Below are 15,710 nucleotides of genomic sequence, written 5' to 3'. Positions count from 1 at the left end.
ATTTTGAGTGCTGATTGTTACAAATCAGATACACAGGAAACCAGATGTTGAAGTTTATCTAAAACACTTGCAGCCAAACATGTAACTAAGTACAGCAGCAATAGTGCATGACGCTTTAGAATATACTTAGCAATATGTTTGCAGCACAACAATTTTTTTCTTGTTCCTCAATTCCCTTTTTCACATGCTCTTTTGTTTCTATTCTGCTAGCAAACTACTGTTTAATTCATTTTGGTCTTATTCTGCAGGTCTTCTGGGAGCAAAATCAAATTCAGAGAGAATGTACAAGAATTGCAGTATCAGCTATGTCTCTAATGACAATAAATTTAGATGCCTAAAATTAGGTACATAAAGTGGCTTGACTTTTAAAACTGTACTGGGCACTTGTAGCTCTTAGAGTTTTGTATGGGACTATATGAGTATTTAGCATTTGCTGATGGCTTGCATTTGAATACCTATTAAGGATTTAAAATCCCATCTTCAGAAGCTCAGATTTTTAACACTTTTCCAAAAAATGAAAATAAAAATAGCTTTCGTATCTAGTATACTCCGACACTTTAGTTCCACAGTAGTAATGAAGAAAAGCTCTCATAACTCATGAAGAAGTTATTCAGTCTATGCTAATGATATGTTTTGCCAATTCTGTATTCTTCCAGTATGACTGCTCAAATAAGCTAGAATACCATTTGTCTGCTGAGATGAATAATAATAGTAAGTTGAAAAGGTTTTGAAAGGCTGGCTGGTGATCAGGTGTCAGACACTTACAGGTGCTTTGGCTTTCATAAGCCATTGTTTCCTTTTTTCCTGAGGAAAGTAAGGATTTGAAAGTGCATCGGTCTAGGCCTCAGAGTGCCATGACTCTCTATACAGCTTCAAAAACAATGAATTTTGAGCAGTGGGGTGATATCAGTTCCTGCCACAAGAAAGACAACAAGTAATAATGCTGTGATCTCACATGTAGTTCCTCCCTGTTGGTAAAATAAGCATAGCCATCTGAGTTTTCTGTCAAGGTGCAGCCTTACATATAAAAATAAAAAAATTATGCTTACTTCATAGATGTTACATTGAGTAGTAGAGGAGGGGTGTTATAAGAGAGTGTTTTAACAACTTCTCATCTGAGAGTGACTAAAAGACAGTGGCACTGACAGAATAGATTGGAATTTACTTGGTCTCAAGCTTGTTTTTTAGAGTTGTCTGTTTTAAAACCAACCAACCAAACAAGCAAAAGACCCAAACAGAAAAGCCCCTACCCTTACTTTCATCTAGTAGAGGAGACTTTATCCTAATCAGCATTCTTTATATGTTAACCTTTTTACTGCTTTGAACACTGCTTTAGTTTCTTACCTTTTATGTCCCATCTGAACTTTCTCCAGCCCTATGTTTTTACATGCAGCTCTACAGCTTTCCTGGTCATCTTCATCTGCTCTGTGAGCTCTCCCCTGTCACCAGTTACTTGGCACTGTCTTCACAATAGTCTATTGCTTAACAATTTGAGGAATAAATATTTGCTGGACGAGTACCCTTTTATGTTAAACTGACACAAATTTACCATCCATTTCTATCCATGTAACTGTGTTTTCCCAGTTTAATTTGCCAGATATCTCCTTTCATTCAAGTTATTTGGTGTTTGTATTCCTAGGAATAGCAATTTCAGGTACTGTTCTATATAACATAAGCAGCCACTGCAATTCTCTGGAGACTTTTGTATAATAGACTGTGTGGGAACAGTATGGATTATCTTTACATTTGTGTTTGGGATTTTTTGGTGAATATGGAAAAAACTAACTAACAGTTAGTTTACACTATATATATATATAATACTGTTATAACAGTAAGTTGGCATTATTTGCAATAGAGGAGACCTACTTTTTTCACCTTTATCTGAGAAGAGAATAGTGCAAAGTCTTCCTGGCTATGTTGTCCTGGTATTGGTATGCATTGCCTATTTGAGGATGACAATGGTGATGGAACCCATTTGCAAGCATATTTTCTACTGCAATTGTAAATTGGGAGTTCACTTTTCCCCACACTACAAAAACAAGTTAGTGTAATATAGATAAGAAATCTAAAGTTAAAGCTAGGCAGCATTACAAAAATACCTCTAGGTTAGGTTTTGATGTGTTTATTATATATTCTTACCATTTTAGAAACGGACACTGAACGAAAAAATAGAAGTATACTAAACTTAGCTTTCCTTTTGCTGTTTCATTTAATGAGTTGATCTGTTCCATGGATTCCTAGGTGTGTGGTATTCACTGCTATGTGTTGTACTGTGGTAGATACTATTCTGTATTTTCAACTTGCTGCTTCCAACTTTTGATGTCAGAAAATACATAATATTTTATAACTAAATAGGTACAGCTTCGTGTTATGAGTAGTAGGATGTGGAAAGAAAGGATGGTTTCTCTTCTTTCCCCTTCATATTTCTTTGTGTCCCCTCCTTGCTACTCTGCAACAACAAAAATTAAGCATTAATTGCCATAAATTCAGTTTGGAAAAGGAAAGCTTATTAAAATAAATATTGAGAGGGAAGATATAGTTCTTCTGGCTTGAGCTGCAGCTGTTAAAAACTTAAGATATGTGGTAGCTGGGCATTACAGCTTTGAGTTTTATTTCTGGAAAGTATTGCTGCCATGTGTTGAATGTATTTTAATGCTCCACATTTCCTCAAGATGAAAGCATTATCATGAATTATTAATAATTACTTTATTGCTCAGAAGCTTATGGCTTCTTGACATTGAAAAATTTTTTTGTTCCTTTTTGTGTGGGTTTTGGAAATTTTTGATTTATGGCTGTACATTGCTGTGTAAAGGAGTTTTGGAAGTTCACTGCTTGTGACTCTGACAGTCACCTCAAGGACAGAAAATATTTAGAACAGAGGACATTTTACTTGCATTTACCATTGATGCTAATGTTGGGACATGTGGACCAGAAAAAATTATTAATGGATTAATATTTTAAAGTAGGAACACCCAGAATAAACGGCTGATAAAAGCATAAGGAGATTTTAGTATTTAATAGGTTTTATTTTTCAAGTTATAAGGATAAAACTGGTATTCTTTTGTGATGGATTAATATGCTACAAAACATGAACCTGAACTGACTTTGAATTGAGTCAAGTGGCTCTGAGAGGAGTAGGGAATTATCACCACCCAAATATTATGAGCCTCAGAGCTGTGATTTCTGCTTTAACTTGATATTTAAGAGCAGTGCTTCTAGGAGAAGCTCTTCTTTCTCTTAATACTTACATAAGCTAGAAAGAAACCTCTTTCTTATCGTGACAAATGCATTGCAGTAATTGTAGTATCTTCGCTATAAAGAAGGCAAACCCCCGTGAATTAACTAGGTCCTTCTGTTGCCATTTCAGCAGTCCATTGTGTAGTAGGAACTGATAGGAATATGATTTATGCTATGGCTCTTCCAGTAGTAAGCTCTGTTCTTTTATGCTTTTTAATGTTTAGCTTGTAATGTAGTCCAGCCAATGTGATGCTATAGAATTAGCTTGAGATTTTAACACCTTGGTTTTCTAGGAGGCAAAATTTCTCATTTGTTGTGGGATGTTTTCCTTCTTACTCATCACAGTGTATGCAAATGATGCTACTTAGTCTTTTACATGTTTTGTTTGACACAATTTTAGTGATTTCTTCCCCCTGCAAACATTTATTTTTCCCTCCCTTGAATTTGTGTCATCCTGTGTATTTTCCACATTAGACTCTGCCAGCTCATAAGTGAATGTGCTTTCAAGAACGGTCAGAGTTAAGATAGGTAGGGAGCTTTCTTAGAAACTTAAAATTACTAGTAGTTATGAAAAAACCCCTGCTATTTCAGATCACAGCAATTTAAGCTAGATGTACTTAATAGCTTTTGGACAAAATGTGAGAAAAATATTGAAAAGGTCTTAAAGCACAAATTGTTTATGAATGCTGATTCAGCTAAACTCAGAAAGGCAGGTACATGTGTACTTCACGTTTATGGTGGAAGTCAGCCCTATATTTGATGAAAAAGAGTTTTGAGGATAGAGCTTTTTAAAACATTTATTTGTCAGTTGCAGAGCTGCACTTTGGTTTTTGCAGTCTCTGAGTGAACTCCTTCATTTGTTGGCCTTCATACGTCTTCCCAATACGTAATGAAATCTGCAGCTTTCTTACCCTTGAAACAAGCTGAGCTACATACAGCTTTGTATGTGTCATGGTTCCCCTGCTGAGCTGACTGCATTCAAACACCTGAGGCTGGAGCCTTTTCCCTGGACCATGGAAGAATTTTTGAACACTGGTGAATATAGTGACCAAATAGAATATTTGAAACAAAAGTACTGTTTATATGTTAATAGCAATAACATTTTTCTAAAGGGTTTTAGAGGAATTGAAGTATACCTATCAAATAGTATTAACTGAGGAAATAAAAGTCAGATTGTTTCTATCATCATGCTCACATTGACATTGTGGGTATGGTGAATTTCTGCCTACAGGGAGGTTGGCCTGAAGAAGGCAATCCTTTCTTGCAAGAGGTTCCTGTGTATTTGAGCCGTGTATATATATACGCACATATATATTTTTGTATGGCATGTGTTATAAGCATCAGCTTCACAGATTCTGACAAAAAAGGAAGCCATATCTCATTAGAACGATTTATCTACTGCACAATATCTTAAGCAAGGCAAAGAGCTTGTATATGTTGTTTCTCTAAATTATTATGACTTCTTTAAATTATTTGTGCAGTGAAAACACGTTTAGAAGGGAATACCCAAGAAATGTCGCGGGCCCACAGCTTTACTGATGACATTGACCTTATATCAGAAGAGTCGCCACTGCCAGCTGTATCCGACGTGGCACAGTAAGTGGAACAACAACTTTTAATAATTGATAATCTGAATACTCATTAATGGTAAGGGAGACTTATCACTGAATAGAAGAATTATTCTTTGGCTGGCTGCACTTGAAGTGATTATGAGTTTGATGTTATTTAACTGTATGTGAACATTTCTAGAAAATGCAAGTTTAGCTTTAAGTTTAATGAAAGCAGTCAGACACTTGGAAAGAGAAGCGTTGCTCTGTGATGGGTGTCTTGCAGAGTTGTTGTCTTTGTTGTTTTACTTTTAAAGGCAGCTGACGCAGTTCCTGAAATTGAGTTTTACAGGTAGGTTTATACTTTGTAGAATTCTGAATCAGAGTTCTAAAGGACTCCTAATATGAATAACTTATGAATTGATTGCAAACATAAATGGTCATTTATAGATACAGCCTGAAAATAGAAAGGCTACACTGTATGATATTTTGATAAAGTATGCACACTTGTAAGGAAACAATGTTCCAAAAATATGAAAGTAAAATCAGGAGATGCTGAAGGTGCCTGGATTGACCAGGACAGAAAATCCCCATTATTGATGAGTTTGCTGCAGTTGTGAATGATCTTTTCTGTTGTTTGCATTTGGTTTAGGAAATGTCTATTTATTGAAATAAGCAATAGTATCTTTACGCAGGACCACCTCCATGTTGTGTTTTGACATGACCTTGAGTAACCTTCATGCTTTTGTCCAATAACGTACAGTTCAGGTGTTGGGGATGGGGATTCTGGAGTAAATTTCAAATGCAAAGCAGAGCGTTAAAGCATACAGCAAGGCCTGGATAGGCCAGAGCATCCAGGTATCATACTGAGGTTTTATCTCACATGCAGAAACTGATACAAACAATGCTGATGAATAGAATGCTTGAGTTAGCAGTGATATATGACCTAAAAGTATGGTATAGCTGACACAAGCTCATGAAGGTGTAACTAGCTGTTTAGACATTACGTTAATGGTGGTGAAAAACTCACCTGAGTTCGTGTTTGCAAGAGAAAAAAATGCAACTGTCATTGGAAAAACCCTTTAGTGAATATCTAAGATTGAAAAGAAAAAAATTGTTGCTTACCTTCAGATAGGGAAAAACATATACAGTGGTTTTCAGGATGAATTTGAAAGCAACGTGATTCCAATCTATAGTGTTGATTGCTTTTAATATGTGTTATTTCACATCATATGGTTACTTTCTGCCTAAGTAACTCTGACAGATAGATGTAGTAGACACATAGCAACTATACTATGCTTTTATACAAGATACCCTGGTGCTTCTATTTCCCCACATGCTAACTTTTGGACCTTTGAAATCAGAGAACTATAAATTGTTCCATTCAAATTGGTCTCTTTTTTAATTTGCACAGTGCAAGCACAGGATTTTACATTTGCAAAGAAACCATTCTAATCTTATTTCTACTACTTAGTGCATGAAAAATGGTGTTATTTTATGTTATTCTGCACAGTGTACCTTGCAAACTGTACCTGCTTTTCTAGCTCATGTTAGAGCTGATATGCATTTCTCATGTGGAAAGTAAGTAAAGGAATAATAGAAAGCTAACCAAATGTACAAATGAAAAACATTTAAAATACAGAGAGTATTTGAAGTAATATGCTACATGATTTCAAGCCACATTAAGAGGAATTAATAGTATATGAATGTCAGGAACCTATAAACAGAATGATATTGCAACTGTTTTTTGCTAAATTAAGGATTATTAAACTCTAAGACTTATAAGACTCTAAGTTATAAAGGCACTATGCAAAAGCAAAGACAAAACACCATTTCATATAGTTTTACACTTCTAAAGTCAAGCATGCCAGTTTCCACCTTTATCACTGATAATCTCATTTTGTATGTGTGTAATTTTCCTCAGTAGGATGCATTCATTTAAGAGTTGTTCCAATTCCTGAGTAGAAATATCTCATTATTCTAATTGTGAACTTTGAACAAGCACAGAACATGATGTATTTATGGATCTTGGATTTAAACTGCCATTTTTAATGCAAACAGTAAGATATTAACACTGTATTTGCCTGATATGCATGTCTTCTACATGAATATTGGATATACTTAGCATGATTATTTGTCTTGTGTTTTAGCAGAAGTATATGCAGGTAAGTCTTCATGTCTGTAATACTTGTTTTGGTGTGTGAGCTTTCCAAAACAGCATGGCTTTTGCTTTCTACTTAGTAGTGTATTCCCTACACTATTGTGCCTTGGAATTTGTAATGGGATTCACCCCCACACACCCCCGTTAAAAGTTCCATTTTTATTTTGCTTGTTCACCTGGCGAGAAAAAAGTTATTCTGTTTGTTCACATATGTTATTTCATGCTCTGGAGTTACGTACCAGTTAGATCCCAGTGAAATCTCCCCTTGATTTGGAGTGAACTATGTGATGGGAAGTGGGTTTATCTTATTTGGAAATAACACATTTGATAACTAGTGCAACAAATCTTCCTCCTAGAGTAAAAATGCAGTCAATGAATTAGACAAAAATTATTCCAAGAGTAGAATTTAGCCAAAGGTGTGTGTGTATATGCAATCAACCCTTGCAGTTTACAAAGTGAAAACATGGCTTTCACATAACGGTTAATGACAGTATGCTATGATGGTGACAGTTTCACATGGCACGCTTCTTTGTCAAGCTGCCAAAAGGCAAAGTTTTCCTTGCCTTCAACAAGTGTTAGGAGTTACAAAATCAATCACACAGTGTACCTTTATTCCAAAGCAAATAACTGGTCATTTTCTAAACTTTGCAAGATGTTGGTTATTAAACATGAAATATCAGGTCTACAACTGCAATGTTTTGAGGGTTTTTTTTCTGTAATATGAATAGTTGATTCTTCTGAAATTCTGCTACACATATGACAGGAGACATTCTCTGGTGACAGGAACCTTTACTTTTGGCTATAATGTCCTCAAATCTCCCTTCATTGTGTGGGAAGGCAGATATTGTCCCAGGGGAACAAAGTTCCTATCCTTGAGCCATGGTACCTTGGACGATCATCTGTTGCATCAATCTGCATGTGCGTTAATCTCGCTGTAACAAAAGTGGTTGTTCATCAAAACCTACCAGGCTAGTTGGAAACTGGCGATGCTACCATTTAAGAATGTTTCTTGAGTGAAAGCAAACCAATGAGTTGCACCACTGCTCAGGTTTCAGTGGTTAATAGATCCAATATTGGACTTCTGATGTTAGTGATCCATGCAAGTTTGGAGAAGGGTAAGCCATCCTGGTAGAAGGTGGAAGGTGTCAAAACCAAAACCAAACAGCAAGTTTGCAAATTGAGCTTAACATACCTTTCTGTAGATAGTGTTGGGATGATGCTTGTTTCCAGTTATCTGGGGAAAAAATGTAGAAAAACTCAATGTTCTGAGTTAGGGAACAAAAGCATCTTGTTCAGTATATATTGCCATGGTTGTATGAAGTTCTTGCTGAGTATCTCTGACCCAGGCTCTGAGGGTTAAAAATCACGTGGTGTTGCTGACCTGAGTGGAGCTATGTTGTTTTATACTGGCTGCTTCTGAGGTGCCTGAAGTTGAATAAGAATGATGTTGTTAGAGATGAATCAAATCTGACAGAAATAAATATGCTAATTTAAATCAGTTGATGAGTAGTTCTGTTTTTAACAATAAATGGTTAGACTATTTCATTGTCTGATGTATTTATCCACCCAATTATTCAAGTTCCTTGCTAAACAGTCAGAAGATGACTCCATCAGTGTTTAGAGAGACTGCAAAATAATGTTTGGTTTGTGCTTTAAAACTAGAAGAAAACCTGGAGATTGTTTGTCTCTTTACAGCACGTTTGCTTAAGTCCTTAGGGTTATTCTGTGTATAGTGGTAACTATCTAAATCAAGCTAAACATTAGGGAAGGTCGAAATCTTGAGAAAGTTACTGCTAGAGCTGGAAACTTCATTTTTATCACTTTGCTCTTTCTTGCTTACTGTAGCACTTTCTTTGTATCACCTCAATGTTTTGGTGGAATATGTAAAATCAAACAATTTGAAGATGGACCCATCATTCAACTTGGTTCAACATGGTGCATAGTGCCATGTCTTTCTCTATGATGTTATGTCTTGAAGCCCCTCTTTTTAATTTCCTGCTGTATGCACACAGATGTTCTGACAGAAAAAGGGAGCATCTGGTATAGAATTAGGCCTGCTTGTAAAAATAATACTTGGCAAATTCCTGCATCTCTATAACAGGTTATTTACTACTGAAAGAGGCAAGAGATGCTTCTCAAAATGGCACTGATTAAGCAAGCGGCAGTCTGTGATTTTTGTTTGTTTTTTTCTTTTAAAATCTTGTTTCCTGTCCATTATTGGCAGGACTATTTTATCTGTCTGATGCAGCCTATCATGCATATCACAAGGTCTTTGAGCAAAAGAGCTGATGCTGTTGAGGTCTGTAAAATGACTAAGCTGTAAGCTTGCTAATTCTTCAACTGTGTCTGTAAGCAACAAAAATGCAAATAAAACCTCTCGTAAGTGTGTATGAATTTGGTGAGTGACAAAAGGAAGAAAGGAAGAGAAATACACATCAGAATGAGAGCAGGGACAAGCCTGAGTGGATTTTTGCTCCTTCTTCCTAGTCAGAATATTTAAGGCTGGCTACTCCTAATGACAGTTCAAACCAGAAATTACAGTTGTGCTTTACCTGTGCTGAGTGGCACAGCCTTTGGAGATGGGTATGGGGCTTGATTGACAAACAAGGATGTGAACGTTCTTGAATATGTCCGAAGGAGGGCAACAAAGCTAGTGAAAGGGCTGAAAGGCATGTCCTATAAGGTGTGGCTAAGGAATTTGGGCTTGGTTAGTTTGGAGAAAAGGAGGCTGAGGGGGTGCCTCATTGCTCTCTACAGCTTCCTGGGGAGGGGGAGTAGGGAGGGAGGTGCTGATCTCTCCTCCCTGGGATCCAGTGACAAGGTGCATGGGAATGGTTCAAAGCTGTGTCAGGGAAGGTTTAACCCAAGCATAAGGGAACAGTTCTTTACCAAGAGAGTGGTCAAACATTGGAACAGGCTTCCTAGAGAAGTGGTAGATGCCACAAAGCTTGTCAGTGTTTAAGAGGCATTTGGATAATGCCCTTAACGTACTTTAACTTCTGGTCAGCCCTGAGGTGCTCAGGCAGTTGGACCAAATGATCATTGTAGGTCCCTTCCAGCTGAAGTAGTTTATTCAACTACAAGTCCTGTAGACCTTCACTAACATACTCTTGCAGTATCAAAACCCACTCTTGAGGAAGAAGAGTAAACAAAGAGTGTTGTTCCTATGTTGAATTGTGCAAATGGTGTTTGCCCTTTTCTGGATTCTCCCTAGCTGCACTGGAGCTTTGCAAGAGTAAAGGAGACCACTGAACACAGCCTTAATTTATTTTTTTTTAATCTCCAGTTGGTCCTATTGTTGTCGTCAAAATCTGCATGACAATCCTTGGCCATGAAAGTATTTTCTTCATATATACCAGAACTGACCTTCCAGCAGGAAAGAGAAAGTTGGCCAACAGACTGTATTGAAAGACTATACCAACCTGGTCTCAGATAGCACAGTCTCAGGAAAAATACACACAGCACCAGCTTTTGAGGCAGACATCCTGTTTTTGTTTTTCAGAGTTCTGTGGTTTAAAGCTGTGGTGTTTAAAGCTCTTTACACTGTAAGGAAAAGCAAAAGTTAGAAATTCTGTATGTCAGCATGGTTAAGCAACTGTGGTTGAGTATGCGTTTTGTAGCTCACTAAGGTCACGTAAAGGTAAATGTCAGTTGGTCTCCTAGCAGAAAGTAGTGTAATGCTGCAGTTCAGCAGTCATCACATCGGTTCTCTTGGGAGGAAACCTTTAGAAGGTGAGATCCACATACAATGACCATCGTCAGTTGTAATTGCCATCAGCTGAACAGCTGTAGTAATAACTCTTCAGCTGGAACAGGCTGCCAGGGAAGTGATAGCTACACCTGTTCCCCACGGGAAAGTGGGGTCTTAATTACTTTTCATGGGTTGAGAGTGAGACCAACAGTTGTTCTTCTTTCTGAGGCCCTGTCTATAACAGAGTCAAATCATGTTAAGGAATGGGGGGCTTAATACAATTCTGGCTAAAACAATTCTATGCAAGAAACATTTATGTACTTCTGCTACATTCCTGTGTATTAAATGATATGTAACATGGCTGTGAAAATGGCATACTATTTCAGTCTGAGGTCTTAAAATGGTGCAATAGAAACACAGAGATCTGAATGTGGAAGCAATGAGAGATCCACTGTTCCCACCTCCAATTATTTTCTTTCAAGCTCATAGTATGAGAAACAGCTTTTAGTTTGTACAAGGGAGATCTGCAATATGATTAGTAGAACAACTCAGTGTTAGTAGGGGGTTATTGCACAATCACAGGAAGTGGGAATATCTGCCTAAAAAGAGGAAATGGCTTATTGCCAAAAGCTTTATAACAACACTGAGGAGGAGTGAAAGATAGATGTGACATAAAGCAATGGCTGCAAAACCTCAAGGCCTACAATGTAATGTGTCCTTCAAACGGGAAACTGAGGCTCTGAGGGTAAGGATGGCTGAATGCCTTGCTCTATCACTGGTGCATCCTGATACAAAAGGAGTATCACAAATTAATCTTCAATGAGGAACAGAATCTTCTGTGAGGACTGAGGCTTAATAAGGTAAAGAAGTTATTTTTGTCTGGTGTTTCAGCTCGCTCCAGGCTGCCTGGAAGAAGAGAGCACCAAAGCTGGTCCCACTTCACCAGAACAGGGGTCTATAGAGATTGGGGACACACACACACACGCTTAGCACTGCTCTTCAGTGGAGTGGAAAATCCCACCATTGTTAGTAATCCATGCAACGCAACTATAGTTAAAGGAAGATGCTTCATGATTAGTTTTGGCATTTAGCTTTTCTCCTTAAAAACAAGTTTAGGAACAGTGTTGGACTTTCTTTTTTCTACTGGAAGTAGTTTATCATAGGACTGACAGATATGAAATATGACTAGTTTCATCTGTTGCCCACTAACACAGCAAATTTATACAAACCAAATAGAAAAAAACTCCAAAACTTATGTTAGGCCTTAAAGTTTATATTAGATGTGCTCAAATAAAATGGCGCTGTATTTTGCTTTAAGTTATTGTCAGCACTTGATGTTAAATCTATCAGCTTTATTTCAGCCTTCCAGTTATCCCCTCGATCTGTAGATGGCAGTGAAGGTTTTACCAGGGACTTAAGAATACTTTTGTGTCCTTCTTTGGCTCTGCTTGAAAATCCAACATGTGGAACCCTTAACACCAAGCATATTTTCAATCTTTCTACGGTTTTGATCTACCTGTGCAAACACCATTTATCTTTATGCTTTTATTGTAACTTCCTCCTACAGCCTATTGCTTTTAGTCTTATTAAAGAAACAGTTCACATTATCACCAGCAAATCAATCACACTGAATATAATTAGATCTAGTAATAGTAATCTTTTGTAGGATAATTGAATCTACTGAAAGCTTATTAATAACTTTAACTGCTAAGGTAGTGTACCTGGAGTCCTTAATAATCAGCTAGATCTCTTGTACCACCTGTTGTCCTTTTGCACATGTTCATAGATGATTTTAAAATTCTGTTCTTAAATTTTGAAAGAATGATCAGGCACTTGGTGTATCATGTAAATACTGCCAATGTTGTCACTGGGCGAATATAGTTACTGGAGAAAGTTGTGAAGCAATACTGGCCATCAACCAGCTAGTGAAGGGAATGGTAACATCACCCAAGAGGAGTGGGTTGGCCAAATAACAGAAGCAAGGTTGGTCGGAGTACAGAATATACCTGAAGATGTTGCAGTTTGCCTGCCACCACTGCATTTATATTTCATCCATAATTTTGAAACATAAAACAAAGTGAGAGGCAGATATGAAAAACTAGTAAGTAGGCAACCACACAGTAACATGAAGGGAGGGTGTTTGCATGTGTATTTGTATCTTGTTTCCAGCTTTCTCATTGTGCTGTTGGCTCTCGATGCTTACTAACTTTCACTCCCAATTACATTAAATATAGGTGGTACTGATGCAACTAATTATTTCCACTGAACTCAAAAGCATTATTAATAGCTTCAAAGAGAAATTTAGATGAGGGTCTGTCATTACTGAACTGAAAAGGTAAAATTCAACAGACAGTAGTAATTGCTAATCTGGCGGTAGTCTTTTTACCATTATAAGGCTTTATGTTGTTAGACTTCTTAGCAGCACTTATTTTTGTATTGTCACCTCTAATTTCAAACTCTTTAAAAAGGCTGCTTCAGGATTTATTTCAGTACCCAACGTTTTTTCATTACCATGTGATATGAAAGCAAGGCTGGCATTAGTATAAACTGGTGCCGTTATGTAATAACCATTCAGAGAATCTGACGCTGCTTCTGAGGGCTTTTTGGAGGGGGTTTGGTTTGGTTTTAGTCTGAAGAGCAACTTTTGAGTTTTTTGCTTCTGTTTTTGTGAGGACATTTGGCCAGTGGAGGGCACTGCACCATAACACAATGAGAGACAGAAACTCCTGTTTCAGTTTTCAAAATCCGATTTGTTATTTGAACAAACTTACTTACAAACTTAATTTACAAGCATCTGAATTTCCCAAATGTTAAATTGGCAAGTTGCCACACTATGGAAAAGTGCTACATGTACTTGAACATCACTTTAATGAGAAACTTAACTGACCCCCAAGGGCTCTACTTGGTATTGTGGTTTATACTTTTTTTTTTTTTTTTTTCCTGGAGAACAGACTATTGTAACAGCCCAGTGAAGGTTGTCAAAATGTAACTAAGTGCATGTATCATGTAAGCCTCTATGGAACAAATGGTTCAGATCTGAAGGTAAAGTCTGAAACAAAAGGTTGGTTTTGAAACAGGAGCTTCTACAAAACCATGGTGTTTCATATAATTAAATGTTTCTTAATGAGTTTTCTATTTAGTTCACAGAACTTTAGAGCAGGGATAAAATTTTTCATGAAGGGGTGAGATGACTGGATGTATGGCTGCAAATATCTGTCTTGTATAAGAAATAGTTTACAAAGAATGTCTCCATTTTCAGATCAAAGTAAAAGACCTTTGTGGCTTTGTTTTACTCAAATCATTATTTATCTCAGTAGCAAGTTAGAGAACGAAAATAAGGCAACTCTTTTTTGTTTGTTGCTAAAAAGGCTGCAAAAAGCTAGACTGGTCTAGACCTAGTCTTCAGTATTGGCATGTGTGGTCTGTATGTGTGAGTATGAAACTAGTAAAGGGAGGAATCATTTTATAAAGGCTTTGTTTGGACATCGTAGTTTGTTGCGGTTTTTAGTTAAAGATTCATATTACAGTGCACGTAACTGTTCCAATCAAGCTCTGTCACACTTGACAATATTGATAACTGCATTTATATGCATCTGAGGAAAGTTTGAATGACATCATTAAAGTGTATTCTTTGCTGAACACGACAGTACAACCCTTCTTATCAGATCACTGTAGTCTCTCATTCTTACAAAACACAAAGTGCAAGCATGGTATTTGTTTTCCTGGGGGGAAAAAAAACCCAAACACAAACCTTGGTGGATAACCATGATTGCAATGCACAGAGAAGTGTAACTTTGTCCTTTATCATGGTATAGGTAGAAATGAATGAGTGTACATTTTTTTTTTTTAATCTTGATCTTGTGGTTTTGCAATAATTTCAAGCTTAACACATTTTATGTAAGACTAAACTTGATGTATATGAATCTTGCATATTCCTATTCTAGTAACAGGCCCTTCATTGTGTTCACTTATGTAAAGTATATTGAGGGTATATGAAAAGCACAGTGATAGGACTTTAAGGTGTCTGTAACTAAAATACATAGGTCATTCCCGATCTGGTCTAGCTCCACCCACAAGCTATATCACAGCATGTGTTTTGTATTTGCAGTATTCAACAGAAAAATATTTCAGAAATTGCATATACCAGTTGTCCTTCCTTTTTCCTTCTTTAGTTGCTTCCCTGGGCTGCTTCTGTGATGGAAAATAAGGCAGCCCAGCTATCAAACCAAAAGCCCACCCCTCCTGGTGGGGAGTGTATGAGTAATTAGGGTGAAAAAAGTGGAGAAAAACTTCAGGGCATAAAAACACCATTTGTTTTCCTAGGAGTTCAAGTTTTGGCAGTGGAGGGGAGAGCTGGGATAAAAAAAAAAATAGCATTCTCTATAAGGTAGGGGTTATACATTTTACCTTAATATCTGAGCATTATTTCTGACCATTGTGTTGACAGCACATCCTTGCAAGCCAGAATCCGCCTTCTAGATGAAAGAGTGACTTTTCATTTCCATAGCCTACTTTCTTAAGAAGTGATGTTGGCTATCTAACATGTTCCTCCTACAGCCATTATTTCTAGGGCAGTATCGAGCAGAGAAAAATGCAGAGACTGGAAGTGAAAGTTAAGGGAGCTCAGCGTTGTTAATTGATAGGTTCTGATGAAAGGATTGGAGGAAGAAAAGAGATGGAAATAAAATTTTATTACAGATGTAGAGAACAGTTGTGTAGTTAGAGAATGCTCTTTATGGGTGATTTCTTTGGTATTTCATAATTAGCAATATTATGAAAATTTATTTTAAAATTTTCAAGACAACTGGTAAAATAATATCAATCACAAATTAAAATGATTTAATTTGGTTATGATGCTTCATAGTGAAGTTTGAACCAAAAAAAATATTGTCCTCTAACTTCTACTCAGAAAGCAGGTAAACTGTCCATTTACCCTAAGATAAAAGAATGAAGACTTTTTCTAAGTGTGAATTTGATGTTTACCAAGGAGTGTTGCAGTCTTGCCTTGCTTACTAATCTGTGTACAACTTATTCTGGAATTACTAGTAAAGTGCTTTTCCTTGTTGAAATATAA

The 15,710-nt window shown here is 36.9% G+C and overlaps 1 protein-coding gene across 1 annotated transcript in view; it reads left to right on the top strand.

Moving 5' to 3' along the window:
• LOC130150829 (potassium voltage-gated channel subfamily KQT member 1-like) overlaps window positions 1-15,710 on the top strand; it is a 510,862-nt gene that overhangs the window by 92,483 nt on the left and 402,669 nt on the right. The window contains exons 11-12 of the mRNA XM_056342106.1: window positions 4,719-4,833; window positions 6,935-6,949. Coding sequence (XP_056198081.1) covers window positions 4,719-4,833; window positions 6,935-6,949 — 130 coding nt within the window. The remainder of the gene's footprint in view (window positions 1-4,718; window positions 4,834-6,934; window positions 6,950-15,710) is intronic.

This window comes from Falco biarmicus, chromosome 5 (genome assembly GCF_023638135.1).
Source record: "Falco biarmicus isolate bFalBia1 chromosome 5, bFalBia1.pri, whole genome shotgun sequence".
NCBI lineage: Eukaryota > Metazoa > Chordata > Aves > Falconiformes > Falconidae > Falco > Falco biarmicus.
The sequence above is the reverse complement of the archived record's forward strand: the minus strand, read 5'-3'. Positions and strand labels throughout refer to the sequence as shown.